The 24,497-nt window shown below is 36.2% G+C and overlaps 1 protein-coding gene across 5 annotated transcripts in view; it reads left to right on the top strand.

The window, feature by feature from the left end:
• The window catches only part of LOC101740192 (polypyrimidine tract-binding protein 2), a 529,447-nt gene that overhangs the window by 455,517 nt on the left and 49,433 nt on the right, over window positions 1-24,497 (top strand). For all 5 annotated transcript variants that reach the window (XM_062675010.1, XM_038019014.2, XM_038019015.2 and 2 more), the window contains 2 exons: window positions 9,747-9,848; window positions 23,943-24,089. In XM_062675010.1, coding sequence (XP_062530994.1) covers window positions 9,747-9,848; window positions 23,943-24,089 — 249 coding nt within the window. The remainder of the gene's footprint in view (window positions 1-9,746; window positions 9,849-23,942; window positions 24,090-24,497) is intronic.

Raw genomic sequence — 24,497 nt, 5'->3', positions numbered from 1 at the left:
TTCGTCCAAATACGCTTCACAAATATCGGAATACTCACAAAACATATTCGTTGGCAGTTTAAAAGCATGCATAATCTAGTGCCGGATGCATTTCCTCAAAAGCTCAAAATCAACATAAGCTGTGGACTGTCTTCTTTGACATAGTCTCGTGCGACGACTAACGGTGTCGCGTTTTGTCTTTTCCGAGCTTGTGAAAGACTTCTATCGATACTATCTAAACGTAGCAAACGAGCCGACGCTGCAGTTTGTATGAAATGGAAATTTGAAAAGTATACACAAATTCGTTCGTGAAATCATTATTTTGTTTGAAATAGTATTCCAGATTTCTTTCACTCTTCCTTTAAGTTTTCATGAGTGTACTTGATAGGGAAAATACTAATTAGATAGATAATCAAAGAAAGTGTATTCAGAACTTATCCTTTGTGTGACAAATGGTGTAATTCAAGTGCCTCTATTATGTTTAACTGATGCTTCACGTGTCGATATACGAAGTCGTAGGGGCGTGAGGGGGCTTGAAATAACAAACGAAATCGCTGTCTTGTATTGGGCACGATATAGCGTTTGGAAGGCAAGAAAGGAAAATATGAAAAGTCAGAATATTACCCGACAAAATTACGATCGTTTTGGATTCCACGCATCCCATTGAGTCTGAATTGTTACCTCCGTACATCGCCATGAAGAATCTACTTTTTACTTTTTCTTTTTTATTGCTTAGCTGGGTTGACGAGCCACAGTCCACCTGGTGTTAAGTGGTTACTAGAGCCCATGGACATCTACAACGTAAATGCCGCCACCCACCTTGAGATATGAGTTCTAAGGTGTAGTTACAACCGCTGCTCCATCTTTCAAACCGAAACGCATTACTGCTTCACGGCAGAAATAGGCGGGGTAGTGGTACCTACCCGTGTAAATTCCCAAGAGGTCCCACCACCAGTAAACAAGAGGTCTTATCACCAATTGTTTTTCGTTGACTCGTGTGAAATTGATTGTTTTCCTTATAGCCTTTACTTTCATATAATTTCCAATCAGTATAGTCATTCTGTAATATACATATTTTAGTTTTACATCAACTTAATATAATAGGAAGTGCTCGTCCCGTTCATTGATAGAGGTCTAAAAGCCTATTTAGCGAGCGCCGCCTCGGGTATTGAATATTAGCATTAACAAGACAAATGTGCTGTCAGAGTTTGATAGTTTCTCATTAGTAGACTGCGCGAGACTCCTCCGGTCTGGTCACATTCTAAGCTTTCCCCATGCAACTTCGAGTTTACTTGAATGCGGTTTCGAAGTGCAAACAAGGCAATTTAATGCTATTGAAGTTTTAAGGTTAAATTGTGCAGGTCTGTTAGTTTGGGAGTTAGTCGTGTTTCAGTACTCTGTTTCCTCTACAATTGAAGATAATTTGTGTTTCTATTTGTGTCCCGTCCCTTCTACGATGCTTTCAAAGAGAATATAATAATGTTTCTCTTGTTACATGTTAGCACCGAGTATAATAAATTTGTGATCAATTTCATTCCAAAATTTCACAAAAAACTAAATTTACTGTTTTCTTTTATTTTAAGCTATTGCATAGCTTTAACCGCGAGCTTTGAGCGCGGCGACCGAATCAAGAAATTCCGTAACGAAAATAAAATCTAACACCCCCACTCCGCCTACCATGTAGCTCGCATTCAATACATTCGCACGTTGCGCTTGTGTAAAGTTTGTGAAAAAGCGCGCGGCGTGACGTCGCACTGCATGCGCATCATGGAAAGTCTGCCCATCTCTGTCTCACGCGTTCTAGCTTCTGAGTGTGAAGGGGATAGTTAATGTTTTGCTTTTATTTAAGTTTATAAATATAGCGTGGTTTTATTTTATTATTGTTTTAATATTAAATTATTATTGTCTAATTTTAATTGCATAAGTTGATAAAAAATGATATGCAATAGCTTTACCGCGACAGTCCCCGAGTGCTACACGTTTTTTTTTCCTTCTACGCAAACGAACATAGAGCTCACCTGATAGTGAATGGATACTGTCGCGCATCAGTAAAAGCGAAGGGCAGAGTCAAGCCGTTACCTACCGAAATCATGCTATATCAAATTATGTGAAAAATTGCAAATTTTTACAAAGTTCGCCAATCCGCTATTCGATAACCAATTATGTATATAAAATAAAATATTGTAGTTTATTATTTCTGAAGCGCATATTTTTCATAAATGATTTCATTATGCCATTATTTGGCGCAATAAGATCGTAGCTCACTTGAAATTGTGTTATTATAGCTTATAGGCACTATAATATGATTTCCGCCAATCTTCTTGAGATATAAGTTCGAAGCTTCTCTTTTATCGTAATAACGATATCGGTTCATATGTTCCAGCTAGTACGTATTGCAATGCGCAGCCAAATTGGGCAGTATCGTGATATACACCCATATACTTATAATACGATCTATCACAATAACTAATCACTGCCTAATACACCGAATGCACCTAGATACACCTAGTAAATTTTGAATTTGTACACTGAAGACACAAATCTAAAAATACTTTAAGATCATTACAAATTTCAAAGTTTTATTAAAACAATTCATTCTAATATATTAAATGCAATTTCTTACAATGATAAAACAGCCTCCTCCGGTATCCAATGTCCGTCTTCGACCGAATTAGCGATTGTTCTCACGCGCCGCTCTAGGACGATAAATAGCATCCATTAACACGTTTCTCAAAGTGACGTTAGGCTTTATTGGATCCAGAGAACTAACTTAATCTAACAGGAGAAAAACGTTGTTGTCACTAATTATGTTTGATGAAGGCGTTCAAGTAATCATACATGTGTAGTTACGTGGCCGTAACACATTGGCGCGGGATTATAGATTTATAAAGGCCCTGGATAACACGATTACATATAAATGCGCTGTTTATTGTCACAAGAATAACACACTAAGTAGCGTCTCATCAACAGAAAAACCGAATTTAAATTTCATGAAGATTAAATTTTATAGAGTTACATTGTTGCTAATAGCTACAAATTCTATTGTCTGACCGCCGATCGATGTACAATACTGAATGCAGGATAAATAAAATTACAACATTTTTCCAACGTTGAAACAATGATATATTTTAATGACCAATGCTAGATCTGTTAGTCGGGAAACTAAGCAACTATTTTTTTTTTCGTTTTACTTAGGAAAAATTGTACCTGCTCGGCAGGAATTTATTTTCGGCGTGAATTTATTTTCAGCATGAATTTATTTTCGGCATGAATTTATTTTTGGCTTAATCGCTTCACTGATAAATACTTCGATCAATAATAGTTGTTGATCGAAGGATAAATAGGACACTGGGTATCTAACACATAATGCAATAATGACTTCTCAATTATACTTTACTTATAAGCGCTAAGTACAATTTAGACAATTAACAATAAGAATGTAACGATACGATATTATTATTAATATCTCTTCACTCACTTCACCAAGTACATGCGTGCGTTTGTATTTTTTTATGTGAATTATACAAGGATTAGATAAATCGAACATTTTTGAATAACATTCTATGTATACATTTTTTTTAACCCTTGAATATGAATTGAATATCTTTAGTTGATTTTATTTTCTTACTAATGTAAACAACAAGACAACGAGACAACAGTTTCAATGCACTTTTGGACAAAACTTTGACCTTTTAATTGTAATTCACATCTCACTTTATTCTGATTGCTTCTGTTCACTTTTAACATTCAACCTTTCTTGTAATTAGTTTGGATTCTACAAATACGGAGAATGTGTTCTTGCCAGTAAAACTTAACGATATTGGCTTTGGCTTCACGTGTGTATTAAATTTTTAGTAAGATTAGGAATTTTTGGGAGGAATTTTGATACAGCATTTTTTTTTTTAAATTGCGTATATGTGTGGAGGAGCTCTCGGTCAACCTGTTATGTGGTTACCGGAGCCCATAGACATCTACACTGTAAATTCCGCCACCCTGAGACATGAGTTGTAAGTTCTCACTTTTAACAGTGAATTGCAACAAGAGAAATAAATGTCACCAATGAAATAATATTGCATTAACGTTTCGTATGATTGAAAACAATCGTGAAATCTGCGATACATTCTTATTGAAGCAATTAGTTAAAATAAAGTAAAGTGGGTTGCGATCGTATTAAATCAACATTGTTCAGTTTACGGCGTGGAACTTAAAACGGTATGCCAGTTACACTCGAGTGGTGGTTACCGCCTAACGTCTCTATCCATTACAGAAGCAACGGACCCAAACAACTTTGTTCGGACAAACTTGCGCATCCTTTTACTTTTCCTATAAAATAGAACCGTGAGTTTTGTGACAACGAATAATGTAGCCTTATATTGTTCTGGGATTTAGCAGCCCACACCGCAGCCTGGATGAGTACTGAGATCTTAAGCATACAATATATTCAATTTTCGTGATTTATTGCACACGCTATGAATTTTTCAATATGCGCTTCTGAACCTCAATAAATCTTTAATCCAATTAATTCCAGTCGGTCCTCGAGGAAAACATCGTTACGGCTTATTAATTACTGTGGGAGGTCTTAATATCGAAGTTAGGGCAAAGGTTTTCCGCGATTAATCGATATTACCGAATATCGATTATGAAGTTAGTGCGAAAATCATCGGGCGCGGATGGCTTCTTGACAAATGCCCGTTATAAGCGCAGAACAAATTGGTGCAATTAATTACAAGTGGAGCTCGCAGCGTTGAGCCGACAAATATTATCGAGATCGTTAATTTCGACATCTTAGTCGAATCTGTTTCACTGATGCGAGATACGTTAAGTAACAGAACTGAAAATAGGCCAGAATTACTCGTTAAATTCCTTATAAGTGCGTCACAAACTTAATTGGACGAACAACGATAGGAATGCCTGTACCAATTAATCCGCTTCCTTGCAGTTTCTTTTGAACTACCGTAGCACTTTCCTTCGAATTGTTTCATCCAGTTTTCTTCATAAACCTTTTGACTCAAAGCCGCAATTAGAGTTAAAAGCAGGACTGCGGTTTTGTTTTAAAACAGACAAATGTGTTAATTTTCCCTTTATCCTGAGCAGCTGAGTGATTATGACGTGCATTTTCGGGTGTGTACTTCATACTCGCGTGTTTATAGGTAACGCGAATTTGGGATACATTTTTTGCTAACGATTCAATTCCGCCAACTTGCTTGAGCCCATAAAAACGAATATAAAGCTGCGAGGTAACGCATGACTCTTAATGAAAACTGTATTATCTGGCATAAAAACATTTTACGCTCGTTTCCAGCGCTGGTTATGAAATTAAATCATAATTTACACACGCTGACTTAAATCAGACTGTGAGCTCGTGAAATCGCAATAAAAATTATTAGACTCGTTACAGCCTTTCCTTGTTGGACCATTTTTTTTTGCATTAGAACCCGTTCTCAGGAACAATGACATCATAAATACAGAAGCGATTTTTCATTCGCATCATAAGCGTTTACTTTCCCTTGCTTCTTGCTTCTTCTTGTTTTTTTTTTTGTGTTGTTTAAATGGTGACCACTTTTTTTTATTAAAACACCTATATTAATTTTCTTTATTAATTTTCGAATCTTATTTTAACAACAACAAACAAAAACCGCTAATAAACTATACTTCTACTGTAAAAAAATAGATGTGAGATGATAATGTTTTAATACTCACCAAATGTGTTATACAGGAGTTTCTCAAAAGCGATCGACTAATATGGCTTGAATTACGTATATGAACTTATTTTAACGGGCATTCATTTATATTTCTAATTTGCTCTAAAGATACAGATAGGCCTGGAACCCTCCTGATTCGCTTGGTGGGTGAGCCCATTTAACATGTTTAGCACCACCTTTGCCATCTTCCACTTTCACTGAGATCCAAATACCCTGCTTCTTTAGGCACAGTGACCTCGTAGGATTATCGGATCTTGACCCGAGAAAAAAGCTACCTTGCTGAATGTATATAGATATCTGCTAACTGCTAATAACTCTTTACAATATACTTACGAAGAGGAAGGGTAGACCTAAGAAAATATGGATGGATTGCGTGAAAGACGCATATGTGTAAGAGGGGAGTGACCAAAGAAATGGTATATGACAGAGGAGTATGGAGGGAGAAAACTTGTTGCGCCGATCCCAGGTGACTGGGAGACATGTAAGAGAATGATGAGTATCCTTACGAAGAGATCAAATGTCTCATCCAGTGTCATAGTGCTGCGGATATGCTAAGGAAATTTATTCTGCAGTTTAATGATCCACAGCAAAAACTTATCTCTTTTATACTGTGTATGACTGAGATGATACCAGATAATTAGCTCGATCTATACCTTCATTAAAGACTGTGTTTGTAAAAAGAAATTGAGAGATTCAACGCAAACAGATCTCAGAGCACGCCTTAAAGAACACACAGTACCATATATGGATATACGCTAAGCCACACCTGTGCTTGGTAAAGTAGAATTTCAAAACAATAATAGAGTTCACTTAGCACTTTTAAGGGTGGTTTCAACTTCCACAAACTTATATATCTACGTGTTATATACCACTTAGTTGCTCCAAAAAACTGGTGGTAGGACCTCTTGTGAGTCCGCGCGGGTAGGTACCACCACCCTGCCTATTTCTGTCGTGAAGCAGTAATGCGTTTCGGTTTGAACGGTGGGGTAGCCGTCGTAACTATACTTGAGACCTTAGAACTTATATCTCAAGGTGGGTGGCGCATTTACGTTGTAGATGTCTATGGGCTCCAGTAATCACTTCACACTATGTAGGTTGTGAGCTCGTCCACTCATCTAAGGAATAAAAAAAAAAAAACTATGAGTTCAATAAAAATCGAATGTCAATCAATTTTTTTTTTTAAATATGATCAAAGCATAAATGTTTGACATAAACAAAGATAGTGCGTTGTTCGCGTTTACGATGCTCATAAAAATCGGAGGCTCTTTGGCTAGTTCGTGGAGTGGAGATTTTATTTGCACAACGCACCCGACATCTGTTGTTATCTTACGACAGTTTATGTGATCGTAGATTTATTCATATACGGATACGTGCAATCGTAAATGTACGAATTTATATATCGATAAAATTTATATGTAGATATCCTGTTTCGATGATTGTAATGTTTGAAAACGTAAATTACGCGCCTATCTCGCATGTTGGTAGGACCACTTTTGAGTCCGCGCGGGTAGGTACCACCGCCCTGCCTATTTCTGCCGTGAAGCAGTAATGCGTTTCGGTTTGAAGGGTGGGGCAGCCGTTGTAACTATACTGAGACTTTAGAACTTGTATCTCAAGGTGGGTGGCGCGTCTACGTTGTAGATGTCTATGGGCTCCAGTAACCACTTAACACCAGGTGGGCTGTGAACTCGTCCACCCATATAAGCAATAAAAAAAATAAAAAAAAGTTGAGCAAACTTTTGTCACAATCTTATTACATTTCTTATTTATACGTTATATCGGAATGATTTCTCTTATTTACCAAAAACGTATCTTTTATGAAAACTAAGGTAAAAGGAAAACATTCGCAGCCAAAAGTATACATAGTCGAAAACATTCTGGACCACATCTCATGTTTGTCGTACATTTTAATATCACTAATACATTATCCGTATTGATTTCCGACAATGGCCAGCGTTTTCCTTTGACCACGTAAACATATCATTCCGCGTCTTTACTATCTCAAAAGGGCCTGATTCACTCGTCTGTTATAAGTAAAACCTTTCATGTATGTTTTATTCTCAATATTTTGATGGAGCCCCCCAGTATCATTCAAATGACATATTGGCGAAACGCTCGACGATATGCTTGATCGAGAAAATATACAGTTTTCTTTCGAGAGCAAAACCAAATAACAACGAATCGTGAACCAATATCGCGGATTGATTCCGCAAAAGCGGTTTCCATTTAATCTCTTTTTTTTTAAGTAAACAAAATTTAAACATTCGCATATGTATGATTTAAAAGTAGAACTTATGTTCTATTTTTATAGCATTTATAGACTTTTTACTTTTTAATTACGCCTCCAAAAAATTCCGGCTCTGTCTTAGACGTCTAAAAAAATTATTATTCTTCGTAATAAAAATAATAAGGAAAATGAATTAATGAATTAAGGAATCGCCTCCAAATAAATTCAACTTCAATTGACTATGATAATCACTTAATGATAATTGATCATTAATTTTCGAGTATCTAAGTTGGAATAGCAAAGATATGATTTCGGGAATAATAATGAGATCGCTTTAACAATCATCGGAGTTTCAGGAAAGTTTGGCCAACATTTTTGTTAGTTAATAATTTTAGTTATTCGGCAGGTTTTTAATGAATTTTATGCTCCAAATAGTTAAAACAATTATAAAAATATTCCTACACTAACAAATGCAACTAAATTTTTACTCTATTTTCTAAGCGACACATTTCATTTTCCTTTAAAATGAAACGCAAAAAAATATATTTTAATCTATGTTACACAGACGTTTTGTGAAATTCTTAAAATTCAATTTTAATTGACGACATCTCTTTATATCTGACAGTATTCTTCCGCGGAATGTTTCCATCTTTACTGTTTTGTTGTGAAAAATGTTATTTAATTTCGAGCAATTATTACTCGCGCTCTACGGAATTACCCCGAGGAATAAGACTTGCGCGAGTGTTGCTTTTATTTCGGTGAAAATGGTTTTTTTTTCTACAACGAAAGCCTCGTGCTGAAAATGAGGCAGAGGGATCTGTTTTAACAGTCTTTCACTTTAACGAGATAAGTTCAGTTATTAAAATTTGCCAGAACATCTTGTATACTCTGTTAAAATGAACCGGACCAATTCCAGCCGAATTCTTCATAGTTTATATACAAACCACTTCGGTAGTTTTTTTTTTTTTATTGCCTTTGTAGGCAGACGGGCATACACAGGGTAGTCTACACAGATGACCTTTAGGTACACAAACATTCATTTACGTATCGTAGGTAAGATTTTCGAATTCAATAAGTGCCGGAGATGAGTGATACGTTCGCGGCAGGTGTATTACAGACGAGACACACGCGCTATACAAAATCTTGTCGTCTTGTTTCATTCGTACATTTGCTTTATTACGTAACGTGATTTATATGTTGGCCCGGTGCGTTTAACTGCTGAGGTCTGTCATTTCGCCGTCTTAAATTGAGATTGATCCCGGGGAAGGGCGGCTTGACATGTGCGTTGGTGTGTCGCGAAATTGTGTTTTTGTTTTATTTCGTTACCTTCCACCTTTGTTCGTAAGGGGATGAGACGCACACACACGCAAAGTTACCTGAGAACATATTTTAGATCTTATTTTTCGCTTCTTCAAATTCTGATGGACATGTTTGCTTAAAGGAAATGCGCGTATTATACACTTTTAAGAGTTCAAATTGATATAGACATTTCGTGAGTGGTCATGAATATTTAATGGTCCTTCGTTTTCAATGGTAATAGTAATAGCACTTGAGTTTTTTGTTTTTTTTTTTTTATTGCTTAGATGGCTGGACGAGCTCACAGCCCACCTGATGTTAAGTGGTTACTGGAGCCCATAGACATCCACAACTTAAATGCGCCACCCACCTTGAGATATAAGTTCTAAGGTCTCAGTATAGTTATTGCTATACATTACATAGTTATTGAGTATTTGGATCCTCTTTTAGTTCTAGACAAGCAATAACAAACCTTCTTTTTTGTGTGGTAATTTTTAAAATGGAATGGAATGGATTGATGATTTGTTTCGTTTTTGTTACAGAGAGGCTCCGACGAGCTTCTTTCGCAGAGTGGCGTCACCGTCATGGCGCCCGCCGCTCCGCACCATGCCGACAATAACAATCAGGACTCTGCTGCCAAGAAGGTAATTCTAGCCAGCTAACATTGAAACAACAGTCTTGCGCCGTATCCATCAGCTTATTTATTGTGGTAATGTACGGTTTAGTTTTCACAATCACGGGCAGCTGGATCTGAATGTATATGTTAAACTTTCCCTTATCATAATAATATATGCAACATAAAATAGCTTAGACAACATTGTGCTTCGAGCAAAAAAGGTTTTAATAAACTTAACTTTGGTCAATAAATTAAAAAAAGTAATAGAATCAAATCATTTCGGTCATCCACAGTGCGTTTCCAGAGATCTTTTTTGCCACGTACCATCCGGCTATGGAATGAGTTCCACTCCACGGTGTTTCCCGAGCGCTATGACATGTCTTTCTTCAAACGAGGCTTGTGGAGAGTATTAAGCGGTAGGCAGCGGCTTGGCTCTGCCCCTGGCATTGCTGAAGTCCATGGGCGACGGTAACCACTCACCATCAGGTGGGCCGTGTGCTCGTCTGCCTACAAGGGCAATAAAAAAAAAAAAAGAAAATTAGAAATAGAACATCCAGTTTTGTTTCTGATAAGATTTTATCGGTACGGCGTGCTATGAAACCGCACAGCTAGATTATTCTGTTTATCGGATTGAGACTCCAACCTCACGTCTCAAGACAGATTAGTACTTACTAGTCGATGATACCAGGTCTATCCGAAGCATGAAAAACTTGAAATTAACGCTATTAAGAACAAGCGCATACGTAAAATTGAGTTTTCATAACAATCGCTTGATGCAATACAAAGACATTTCACATAAAAAGCGGCAAACGAGTTCGTGGATTGTGTAATTAACTGAAAAACGATTAATCGTGATAAAAACGATAAAACGACGAAATCGCGAAACCGTAATAAGTATTAAAATAAAAGGGCCCTCATAAAAAGCCAACGTGCCATAAAAGGCTTCCCCAATGGCTTGGAGGGTCAAATTTTTATTAATCTCTACCTACAAATTTCGATCGGACAGATTTTACATGTGGAATTGAAATGACGTTGATGGCTCTCGGAATCGGGATCCCTTTGGCTACGGTTTTTTTTTTCTATTTGACAAATGTGATATTTCATAGTCATTGTTCTTTTACGCGCTTTATGTATTAACGCAATGATCGTCTTATTAGCTGAGTGGTTCATGAGTCAGGATACCGTAGCACGGAATCACGGTTCGTTTCCTGTTTCGTTAATATCTCCGTCAGATATTTGATTCTGAAGCTGTTTCTTTGCATCCGGTACCGGTAAAAATATCTTAGTAAATTGAATTCATTGAACGTGGAAAGGCTGTGAATGATAACGGCCATTTCAAAGATCGGCCAATGATCGAAATTAGATTACAATTACTGGCACTTCGAGATTTTTCCATTTTATTTTAGTTTTTTTTGTTTTATTTATAAGACTGCTTTCAAAACATTTGTATTTAAACTCAAGCTCGTCAATAGCTTCTAAATGAGTGAAATAAAGTAAAATCGGAGACAAAGAAGAAAATAGTACTTAACCTTTACGTATTTTCCCTATTTACGTACAGATTTTCACTAAAGTCTTCCCTTAGATATAACAATTGTAATCTAGAATTTTCTCTGTACATTACAGTTGTACAAATGTAATTTATAACGTTTACGTAACTCCTGTGATGCCTCATCGAATAGACTCCCATAAAATTTTCACGTCACTACGGTCTGTAAGTAAAACCATTGTGAACCTATAAACTTCAGTTCAGAGTACAATATTCATAAAACAACATATCTCATGAGCAACCGTTATTCCATTTTCATGGCTCTATTCACCTATCATTCGTTCCTTAGAAAATAATTTATGTTTTTCGGTATGTACCTGTTTATTTTTATAGCTTTGAATGTAAAAACGGCTGTCTAATTTTTATTGGCACCTTGAGACTTATAGTAAAACAAGATAATGTAAAATTATCGTATCAATTTCAAAATTACTTGTTAATAAATATAAATGCTTTCACAAAATATTAAAATAAATATTAAGAACAACATTAAACTATTCAGAATTATGTCCAATTCTTTTGCAAAACAGAAAAGTAGTAAAGTTTAAAGCATAAGGCACAACAGCGTTTGACGTTTTAAAAAGTTTAATTGAAAAACGTATGCCGAAGTTTCCATTGAAAAACACTAAACAGTAGGCACTTTAACAAAGCCTTCTTTACGTTCCATGTAAAAAGGTTTTTATGCTTCGTTCTTAAATACGGCGCGGCGTGGAGTTTTAAAAGCGACAATTTTAATTCACGACACAAATGCACAAAAGGATGGAGAGTAGAAAACAATCAACGTCAAAGAAACTGCCCCGGAAAAAAATATGTAAGCAAGGTCGCGCATTTCGGGGTCTTTTCCCGTTGCATAGTTGTTCCATCGTGTATTTACATAAATACGGAGCGGGTTTTGCATGCACACTTTGTTTGCCGCTGTGCAAACATGCTCTTTGTTTGCGGAGACCGCTGCTGTCCGCGTGCCGACCACCAAATGGATTGCATCGTCCATTAAAACACGTTACGGGGACGATGTTACACAATTCAATTCAGAAGCGTTTTCGTCTAGTTTTGTGGTTTTCTAGTAATCTCTATTAATGTACGTGAAAGAAATCCAAACTAAAACCTTCGGTATTTTTTGCATTTTTTTTAAATTAATAAAATTAGATAATCTACGTATTTTGTTTTACAAGGGCGTCAGATTTTAATGTTAAGTAATATAAAAATCTACAACATATTATTTACATACATTTCGGTCTGATGAAAAAATTATAGGATTGTAATTACAGGCAACGAAATAAATAGGCAAGATGTTTGTATCTGGGCCTACTATCTACTAGAATAGTACCATTTCGATTAAGCTTCACCCTCTCGACTTTATTGCAACAATATAAAATCAAAATGAAATGTAAGCAAAAACACTGACGGAAAGTTCAAACAAGATATGACGGATTCGGGAAGATGATTCTAAATACACGGTAATGTTTTTTCACGAAAATTAAAACCATTGAGAGTCTGTTCTTCAGTGTTACATACCCGTCTATTTTCATTCATCAAGGTAATTGGTTTGTATAATGTTTCTTTTAAGAGCTGAATGATATCTTCTCAGAAGGAAAATGTGCGTATAATAAGTCATTATAATTTAGCCGTCAGATATCTTTTAAGATATGTATCTCTTTGAATGTTAATCATATTATCCCAGTTGGATAGGTATCTTATTTTTCTATTCGTAATTTTAAAACAATTATAAATTTTAAAATAATATTTAATATTATTTTAATGTTGATGCCGCCCTGAAATTTTAATACAGAATTTAATTATATAAATGAGCACTACTCGGAAAGGAGCTCATATTTTCAAAACGCATTACCGACGTCGGTAAATAGCTTTCGATTTAACAATCGTACCTTATTGAAATACGTTCTTATGTACCAAACTCCTTAGGTATCATTTACGTAAATTAAATAGAAACGAACCGTCCTGTTGAAAAGGAACCATTTTCTTATTCTTTCCCTCGGGCAGTTTATTTTCCCCGCTGTCACCGGTCATTATGTCAGACTGAAAATAAAATATAATATCGTGCCTGGTTTACGAGAAGAAAAATATTTAAGCATCTCCGTTCATCTTTGAATAAATATGGCATTGGAAATAATTTAATTACTAAACGGTCATATTAAAACTTATATGGTTTCTAACAGAATCGTAGATAGGGTTTTTGTATTTTGCACGGTAATCTTCGCAATTCTGTCCTATTCGATGAGCTTACAGACGTCCACTGCTAGACATAGGCCTCCCCTAAGCCTCGCCGCGAAGATTGATCCTGCGCTGCTTGCATCCAGCAGATCCCCGCGAACCTTAATAGGTCGTCGGTTCATCTTGTGGGAGGCTTACCCACGCTACGTCTTCCGGTACGCAAGTCTTTGCAATGATTGAACAAATGCTCACGATTGACTTCCGCGGTGAAGGAATAATGTCGTGTAATAAAAATCAAACCCGCAAAATTATAATTTGCGTAATTACTAGTGGTAGGACCTCTTGTGAGTCCGCACGGGTAGGTACCACTACCCTGCCTATTTCTGCCGTGAAACAGTAATGCGTTTCGGTTTGAAGGGTAGGGGAGCCGTTGTAACTATACTGAGTCCTTAGAACTCATATCTCAAGGTGGGTGGGTGTCTATGAGCTCTGGTAACCACTTAACACCAGGTGGGCTGTAAGCTCGTCCACCCATCTATGCAATAAAAAAAAAATTACTTTAGATTCAAAATAATTGTTAACTAAATAATAAAGTTAAAAATTAAATTATTATTGTTTTTTTTTTCGTTTTTTCGTCATCAACTATTCATTGGATGTAGTAACTGTATTTCTTAATTTTTTCAACGAATCCTCTAAATTTTAATGCTATACGGAATTTTTCTGAATAAATTTACGTACAAATAACGAATCTGAACTAAGCGTCGCAAAAAACGAACGCCCAGTATCTCTCTCTGTAAGCAAAACAAGGTATTTTAGTTGAGCAACATTTTGCAGGCCATTTACTCTCACTTGTTCGGGGTCGGGGTGAAAAAACTCCGCCGCAGTAATCTTAATTACATTGTGATCTCGTTACAGCTTGGCCCTAATTCATAATTAAACAGGGACGTGTCGCTGTCTTTCTTATTTATTTGCCATTTTATGGTTTAGCAATGGCGAGGCAATTTTTTTCCGCTGTGAAAATTTATAAGACGCCTCTCGCGACACCCCTTCTTCTTTGTTACTCTGAATATTCATTTGGGAGGCTATCGGCGACTCGTTTTAAAAGTATTTTTATGCCCATTCTTTGCATCGCCCAGGGAGCAAGGAATGTTATTAAATAAGTAAAATATTAAACATCTGTTTCTCTTGCCATATTTTTTATTCGTTTTTTTTTTACACAACTGCATGTGACTATGTACTAGTCTATAAACGGCAACTAACTTATAGTATTCCGTCACTAGGTAGTCATTCAGTTTGATTGTTTAAGATATGCTGGTTGAAAAAAAAGATATTTTATTATCTAAGAAATATCATAGATTTTTTTTTTTATATTATAAACTGTATACTAAAAAGGTAGGGGACTGTGTTCTTGTAATGACCGAAATTGTCTAACGGGTATTATTTCTAATATAATCCGAATATGGAATGCCTGTATGTCGCCATATAACTTATGTGTAAAAACCTCAGACTCCAAGCTATTTGAATAGTATGGTATTTTAACGGAAATATTTACTGCTGTCTTCTTGTGCCCAAATTCCAATATCGGTCAGAGCACGTCTGCAGAAAATACACTAATCAACCCTCGTCCGCTTTGACCGGGTCATTAATGTCCAAATAAAGTAATTAATTATGTTCCCTGTTTTTTTCCTCATTTTCGTGACGTCTGCCTGTAAAAAGGCGGAGAGTCCCACTCTTTGAAGATCAATCAAAACAAAAGATACTCCCTGACCGCGTTTACCACTACTTAACCATTTACGAGCTTGTCTCGGAGAGTTCCCACTTTTTACGCACTTTCAAGGATCTTATACGGAATAGAGTTTACCTTATCTGGGTGCCTTTCTTTTATTCATTGACAAAGGTAAATGTTATTTTCTTTTTACGATCACCTACTAGATTGCCGCATTGAAAAGATACAGCTATAAAATAATAATTGATGAAGTCACCAACCCGGTCCTTTGATTTTTTAGGAAGCCTCGGACCGACCGAGATAAGCCTTTCTTGTATACTTAACCTGGTATGAGAGATCATGAAAAATCGTGACTGATATTTTATTAAATACAAATATTTATTACTAACTAGCGGACCCGGCAGACTTCGTAATGCATAATACATCAAAGGAAAAACAATTTTATTGTTGTTTTACTTAATTACGATCATTTTCATATTTATTCACCTTTTAAACCTTCTCTGGACTTCCACAAATAATCCAAAACTAAAATTAGCCAAATCAGTCCAGCCGATCGGGAGTTTTACCGAGACTCACAAACAGTAATTCATTTTTATATATGTAGAAGTGTTTTATGAATCCATCTTGATCGGTGAGTAAAATTATTAAAATAGTTAAAAAAACAAATAAACGTACAAAGCAATAATTTAAATATGGGACTCATTATTAGCTATTACATATTAGATAGACAGCGGCTCGGATTTCCCTGGTATAGCTGTTCAAGAGCATCGGTGACCACTGATCACCAAGTTGGATGAATGCTCATCTATCTAATAAGACAATAAATAAGCATTGCCCAGGGAATTTCGTTTCAGAATTACCGATCAACTTGAGCTCTTTATGTTTATTAGTATTAGAAAATATATTAGTAACATCCCACTTTGCTCTAAAATTTCGTTATTAAGTATTTTGAGTATGCACAGAGTAATAATTCCACAATGAACTGCGATATGGATTTATGTTATCGCAACTGCCTTTAATCCAAAGTTAGGCCATGGAATTTTTACATAATTAGAGGCATTTACAATTCTTCCTGATGCTATGTGGTTACCAGAGACCTCAATATACACGTCACCCACTTTTGGGCGTTAGGTCAAAAAAATAATTATCAGACAACCAGGAAAGAAAGAAAACTATCAGTTTTCATATCTAAAATTATTTATGACTTGCACAAATTGCTTGTGGTACTTGTGTTAAATACCTATATTAGTATATGCCAATCGATACTAACATTGTTAGCACATAATTTCTATGCTAATGAAACAATTCTCATCGCTAATGCTCGCTGCATCACTAATTAAACCGAGTGCCGTGTAAACAATACTCTTCGTGTTCATTTTACTGTTATTACTTAAAGGCCTCTAAGTAATCTCTGAGATGTATCTTGTTAATGAAGTTCAACTGAAGGGTTTCGTTTTCGAGATATAAATACATTATACACATTCCTGAAACTATTATAATATAATGTCCCACATGTTCTCTTCACTATAGAATGTTTCATTCTCTTTTTAAGCTATTCTCAATTTAATTCACTTAATTCTTGCTATATCTATATATATATATATATAAAAATGAATCGCTGTTCGTTAGTCTCGCTAAAACTCGAGAACGGCTGGACCGATTTGGCTAATTTTGGTCTTGAATTATTTGTATAAATCCAGACAAGGTTTAAAAGGTAGATAAATATGAAAATGCTCTGAATATGAATAAAAATAACAATTTTGTTATCCCTTTGATGGACCTCCATCATATCCTCCAATAATCCTCCATCGGACGGATTCCTTTTGTTTGTTTTAAGTTTATTTTACACAATAGATTAGGTCTTTTATTTATCGATTGAGGCACAACGAAGTCTGCCGGGTCAGCTAGTTTCATATTCACTATAAATCCTCTTTGATATAAATTAGTCAGATTCAGATTTTGATTCAGTATATAGTTCAATCCTCTTTGATATCCTATCGAATTTGGATACGTTTTTATCGCTTTAATCTAGTACTAATTCTTATAAAGATTTGCCAGTCCAAGATCTACGATTTCCGAGTAGGGTTGACGACGGATAGGCAGGTGAATACGTGACTTACTCGCGTTCATGAATGACTTCGACTGACTATAAAGCACAAAAACCTGTAAAGTTGAAACATTGAAACCCGCGAAAATTTATAAATAAAATAAATATACTACTACATACTCTTACGATTCAAATTCGCGTGTATTTGTTTTATTTTTTTACGAACATTAGAGACCCTAGACACGAAACAATAAAGGAAATAAAATACCAATACTGGTGGTAGGACCTCTTGTGAGTCCGCACGGGTAGGTACCATCGCCCCGCCTATTTCTGCCGTGAAGCAGTAATGCGTTTCGGTTTGAAGGGTGGGGCAGCCGTTGTGACTATACTGAGACCTTAGAACTATATCTCAAGGTGTGGCGCATTTACGTTGTAGATGTCTATGGGCTCCAGTAACCACTTAACACCAGATGGGCTGTGAGCTCGTCCACACATCTAAGCAATACAAAAAAAAAAAATCTTTGCTTTGCTATTTGTATTGTGCTTTTGCTTATTGTGAGCCCACATCTTTACATCTTGTCTATTTAATTATTAAAGTTGCAAATCACTCTTACACTTTAAAAAGTGTGCAAAAAAAACAGTTAAATATCGGATACAATTGAAAAATTGACCTATACTATATATTATATTAAAATTTCTGCGTTCTCGGCTATGACCTCACAATCACTTAACAACCTTGTGAGTTGTGATTAAATTGGCCTATTTTATATCAATTATAAAAAAAAAAACGACTTCATATGCTTCAAAGCGCGTAATTCACTTGGTACATTTGCGTGCGTTAATTATTAAGCATTGGCGTTGGTCTTTTTAAAAGGTCTATAAAATGTTGTTTCCAAAATTTTATATATGTACAAACATAGCATTACAAAAAATATATAACATTCGACTTATAACTGACTCGAAACGCTCTATCCTATGGATAAGCGATATAAAAAAAATGTTGAGAGTAAACAACGTGCCTGTAAATCCGTATCGAATGGTATCAATAACGGAAATGCAATAACAGTATTCAGCCGTACAGCCAATTAAAAGTTTCAGTGGACCGGGCCCCGATTTCTAGTGTAGTAATGCACTTGAAATTTAACAGCGAATGCAACTCTATTGGCGTCACTCGCTACTGCGTCCAATGGTAAATAAATTCATCGATCACTCAGTTGTAAGATTCATTTTAGTTGCAAAAGTTTTTAAATCACCGTATGTATGGATTGCAAAACAAATTAGTATAATTTCATATTGACTTCTTTGGCATTTGTAAATTTATATGATTATAATGCTTAGATTAAATTAAGCTTTGAGATAATGCAAACGATTAAGTTTATATATCTGAAAACAGAAATTAACGTAAGATTTTCAAGTGTGTGTTTCAAATGTGTTAATGTTGCAAAATTAAATTAGTATGTTTTTTATGGCTTATATGGGTGGACGAGCTCACAGCCCACCTGGTGTTAAGTGGTTACTGGACCTGGTGGTTACCTATAGACATCTATAACGTAAATGCGGCACCCACCTTGAGATATAAGTTCTAAGGTCTCAAGTATAGTTACAACGGCTGCCCTACCCTTCGAACCGAAATGCATTACTGCTTCACGGCAGAAATAGGCAGGATGGTGGTACCTACCCGTGACGGACATTTTGTGATCTGCAGTAATCGTGCGCTTCTGCTTGAAGTTTACGATGCTATTTCACCAAAACCATCTGCGACGTAACCAAGTCGCTTTGATATCTTCGACAGCCCCTTAACACGAGAAGGACCGTAAACTCAATTGCCAACAACAAATAAAAGAAGACGTGCAAACAAACAAAGTCATAGTCAGGGAACCGAAAATATAAATGAGCATTTTTGACCAATATAAGCGGAGTGCATCGATGTTTGGATAACACCCTTGGGATCTTGCTTGTATCACGAAATCGATTACGTGCGGAGCCCTCTCACCTTCCTTATATCTGCCAAGTCACTGTCCACGTTCGGTACCCGCACGCTCGTTTCTTACCATCTCAACATTACAAAAGATAACACAAAGTGCGTGACTATCAGAAAATTTAATATTATTCACCTATTACGTATGCTGTACCATAAAAAGAAAAAAGATTTTAAATTTAAAATATGTATCGACATTCACTTTTGAGAATTACGAATATAAATATACACATGTTTAAACTTTATAACGATTTAGATGAAACCAAAAAAAAGCTATGCTATAACAAATCGTAATTACAATTACAAATTACAACGGGACGCATGGTGTTAACGCATGTGCTTATTGTAAATTATTTTGTTTCCAGTTGAGAGTCACTTTTTAACCTAGAAGATATCAGGAAGAGTAACATAATGAACCGTTATTGCTATTTTTTTAATGATAAGCATTAATACTCTTAACTGTAAAATATGATTTAAACAATTCCTGTGCTGAGTACTGATAATAAATTGAGGAAAACTATGTCTACAACGTAAAAAGTATGATAATCTTAATTACAATGCAGTTGATACTTCAACCTTATTTATCAAGACAAATAAATGGCAATACATAAGTCGTAATAGTCTAAGGGAAAACTGAAGAAGCAGATTGACTGATAGCTTTGTCTGCCAGTGAACATTTTCACAGACATAATATTGATGAGAAAATCCTTATAAATCTAACATAACCTATACGGTTATAACGAACAGAAAAGTATCAAGACTACAATAATCCTACGAGTATCTAATAAATAAGCCCCCTATCTCCATTTCTCGTGAACCTACGTCACCGTGACCTGGCCTACAAGCGGATTACATGTTCCTTTACCGACAACCTACGGGAATATTCTGTCGACATGTAAGATACACTCACCCCATACGTAGCTCTGTATGTACGTACCTACACACTATATTACGTTACCTAAACAGTAATTATTTTTCCGTATAAAGAAAGAAGCTGGTAATAAGCCAAAACATAAATAATAGTCTTTCATTGCTAATATGAGTATACGTGTTGTTATTAGATATTTTACTGAGTGACATGGCGAAGGAAATGATTATTATCTTTCTTATTTCTTATTGAGCGATCTTAATCTATGCTTATACGGTGTTGTTTTATCTTCAAAGTTTAAAATAAAGTTGACTTGAAATTATGTAAAGTCGGAAGGATCCGAGGAAGTTCCTTAGCAGAAAACGATAAGATTAACTTCAAATAAACTACAGCATCCATCAGAAATAAGTTTATTAGGGTTGTGCATTTCGAGAACTTTAAAAAAGCTATTTTCTTTGCAGCTATGTACGTTTTGTGCTTATTAAAAAATGTGATAAGATATAGATTTAAAAAAAAAAAATTTTTTTTTTATTGCTAGATGGGTGGACGACCTCACAGCCTACCTGGTGTTAAGTGGTTACTGGAGCCCATAGATATTTACAACTAAATGCGCCACCCACCTTGAGATATAAGTTCTAAGGTCTCAAGTATAGTTACAACATTTATGCAATATTTTCCATGTGAACGATTGCCACAGTGTAGGTGTTTCAATAAACATGGTCGACGCAATCACCGAGAAAATTGACCGATTCCGGGGAATCCTCTCAGGGAAATGTCATGTAATACATCTTTTTTTTTTTGTCCGAATGACCGAGTTAAGATTTAATATTTATGGACGAAATGTGAGCCGGAGCGGATGATTTAAAGAGCTTCATGCGAAAATCATTCCTTGCAGATTTTTTGACCTAACGTAAGTAATGTCCTTTTTGCTTTTCACGTGCCAGTTGTTTCTCTGCACGAGAATAGAAAATATCGAGGTGGGCGAGGGTGTTCCAAGATTTATTCCTCCCTTTTGCAAGTCACTTTGGAAAATGTTTTTTTATTTGTTTGTTTACGGGGAGTCGGGTCCTTTGATGTCGAATATAACAATATTGGAATAGTTCAAAAATATCACTACTATTCTGTTTTTATTATAAGCTAGTTTTATAACTTTTTACTGGTGGTAGGCTGTTTTGTGAGACTACAAGGGTATGTACCAGTACTTAGACTATTTTTGCCGCGACATAGCCATGCGTTTCGGTGTAAAAGGCGGGGTAGCCATTGAACTATAGAACTGAGAATTAGAACTCATGTCTCAATGTAGATGACGGCATTTATAATGTTGTTATCTGTGGGCTCCGGTAATCACATAACACTAGAGAGCCCGTGAGCTCGTTGAACCCTTTAAGAAAATTAGAAAATTGATGATTGAGTATAAATACTGAATAACGTGATATCTATATATTAATACGTGAAAAACTTTGTATCCCTTTTTATGAAAATTGCGCGGACGAAAGATTATGAAATTTTCCACACTTATAGAGAATATAGAGAAGAAGTGCACAATGGTAATTTTTTTTTTAAAATATGCAAAAAAGGTACATTAAATCAATAAAGAAAACATTACACACACCATGTATTTGACGCACACACGCATGCATACTATTTATTTATTGTCAAACTTTTGTTTTGACGTCTGTGGTCGAATTGATAATATTGTTTGTCTTTATTAATATTTTTTTATAGTGTAGCCTTGGCGAAATTTGTGATTATAGAAATATAAAATACAATCATAATAGTGAACAAACTTACAATTCCAATTAATTATAGTCGAATTTCGACTACTGCGGGACCTCTAGTTTTTTTAAATACACACACGACACTCCAAAATAACACGACTAAATGTAAGATTTAATTCTTTTCTAGTTTCGCCCGTCTAGCCGCGCGGTTCCGAACAGGTTCAGCTTTTTCCTTGCACTTTCCTTGTAACAGCTGCTCACTTTGTCTGAACTTAACAAGGTCGAACTAATAGGCATTAGACTCATTTGTTACACCTCCACGCTTCGCCGCCCGCCAAAGAACGTAAAAATGGGATAGATAGATAGTCTCCCGAAATCTCGCTCGAACTCCTAAGTGAAACGGAAGAAAAGACTAAAGAGATTTTATGCTCAATTACTTTAATGATAACGTGAAATTCGTGAGAACTCTCATAATCCGTGTCAACGGAATTGAACTAAGAAGTTAATAATTATTTTATTTATTTATTTATGTACACACAAAAAAGAAGACATAGTACAAAGTAATAGGAAAATTATGTACAAAGGCACTGCTTATTTCTTTAAGAAATCTCTTCCAGCAGACCTGCGAGAGGATTATGAGAATAATAATTAAAAGTGATGAGTGTGTGTAGAACAGCTAAAATAAATACAACATAAGGATTATAGTAATGCACATACACATAGCAAATATTGATAGACTTGAATACAAAATATTATAAGTAACACAGTGTATACGAAGAGTATAGAACAATGATCATTCGGTATCAAGTATTTTACAAACTTAGTTCGAAGATTTATTTCTTTTTAATATTGTACCTTTCAATTACGCTATGCTTAGGTAATTGTAACGCTGCTTAATTGTGTCTCCGAAATTGTAATCACTAATCCTAATTGGCGCGGTCATAAAAATCAAATAAAAATCTTTGAATTAGGGTTGCTCTTTTCATCTCAAATGAGAGTGAAGTGTCATACAAAGCTACAATATATTTGGGGCTCGATTCTGGCCCGCCGCCGTAATCAAAAGGCTCTCACGGGAACAATGGCGCCCACATCGGGCCCGGTCCCGATAAGCCTCGACAATTATACTACATCGACTTTTCAATTATCCAACTGCTCTTCCTCGCGAACAATGCTAGATTTATTTACGTGTATTAGGACGGTCAGCTTACAATCTCCGTGCCATTTACATTCCCGATAATGATGTTCTTTATTAGCAGCGCCTATTATGAGATCAATTGATATCTGTGCTTTTGTGAAATCGAAAATGACTTTTAATTTTATTAAGATATATCAAAATCGAGTTGGACTATGGAATATTTTATTTCATACGTATTTGGTAAATACATAGATGTGTATATCCATCGACGTATCCATCTTGTAGACGAAGGTTTTTTCTTTATTGGTCTAGTGTCAATGTTCATTTTATCAAAATTATGTACATAAAATCCTAAAATCTTAGTTAACACAGCGATTCAGTAGTAGCGCTAGTAACAGTCAGGGACTGTTGTACCCACGGTCGTGGGTTCGATTCCTACATCAGGAAACATTCGTGTAAGTGGTAGGACTTCTTGTGAGTCCGCGCGGGTAGGTACCATCACCCTGCTAATTTCTGCCGTGAAGCAGTAATGCGTTTCGTTTTGAAGGGTAGGGCAGCCGTTGTAACCTTATATGTAGACCTTATAACTTTATATCTCAAGGTGGGTGGCGCATTTAAGTTGTAGATGTCTATGGGCTCCAGTAACCACTTAACACCAAGTGGGCTGTGAGCTCGTCCACCCATCTAAGCCATAAAAATAAAATAAAAGTATGACGAACAAGTTTATTTGCTCCTTTTGTCTGGGTGTTTATTATCTATATATTATGCATATATTTAAAGGTATATAACTATGTATGTCAGACTCCATAATACAGCGACTCCTAATTTGGGGCAGGATAAACGTGCGTAAAATGTTCAAAAAAATTAAATCAGTTATAAATTTATTATGTATTTTGTTGGTTAAGCTCGTATTAATTTTGGTTTTCATTCGCCAGGTGAAACTGGAACAAAATGTCGGCAAGCCGTCTCGAGTCATTCACATACGGAACATACCGAACGAGACGACGGAAGCGGAGATCATACAACTCGGATTGCCCTTCGGAAGAGTCACCAACGTTCTAGTGCTCAAAGGCAAAAATCAGGTACAACGATAATTTGTTTACACACATTTATGGATAAGCGTAACTGATAATTGGCTCAGGCCTACTTCTCTCCTAAGGGGGTTGAGGCTGCGCCGCACGCTACCGTCACTCTAGCGCGCTGGCACCAGGAGGACGGGACGGCGCGTTGGCGGCTGCGGACTGCGATGCGGTCCGCATTTTCGTCGTCGCTGTCGTCGCCGAACATACTGTTGAAGAGCAACCCGGTCGGCGGTGTATCGCGTTCCGACCCGGCAGGCTGGTTCTGGCCCAGCGGGGTATCCCGGAACACCAGCGGCACCGCCCGGGCGGCCTGGTAGGGCCGCCGTACCGCGGAGACCGACGTCGTTGGTCGTCGACTATCGCCTCGACGACCCGTCGGTCGGGCGTCCTCGGGTTGGCGCCGCGTGT

Source organism: Bombyx mori, chromosome 22 (genome assembly GCF_030269925.1).
Source record: "Bombyx mori chromosome 22, ASM3026992v2".
Lineage (NCBI taxonomy): Eukaryota > Metazoa > Arthropoda > Insecta > Lepidoptera > Bombycidae > Bombyx > Bombyx mori.
Note: the sequence above shows the minus strand (reverse complement) of the source record. Positions and strands in the feature narration are given on the sequence as shown.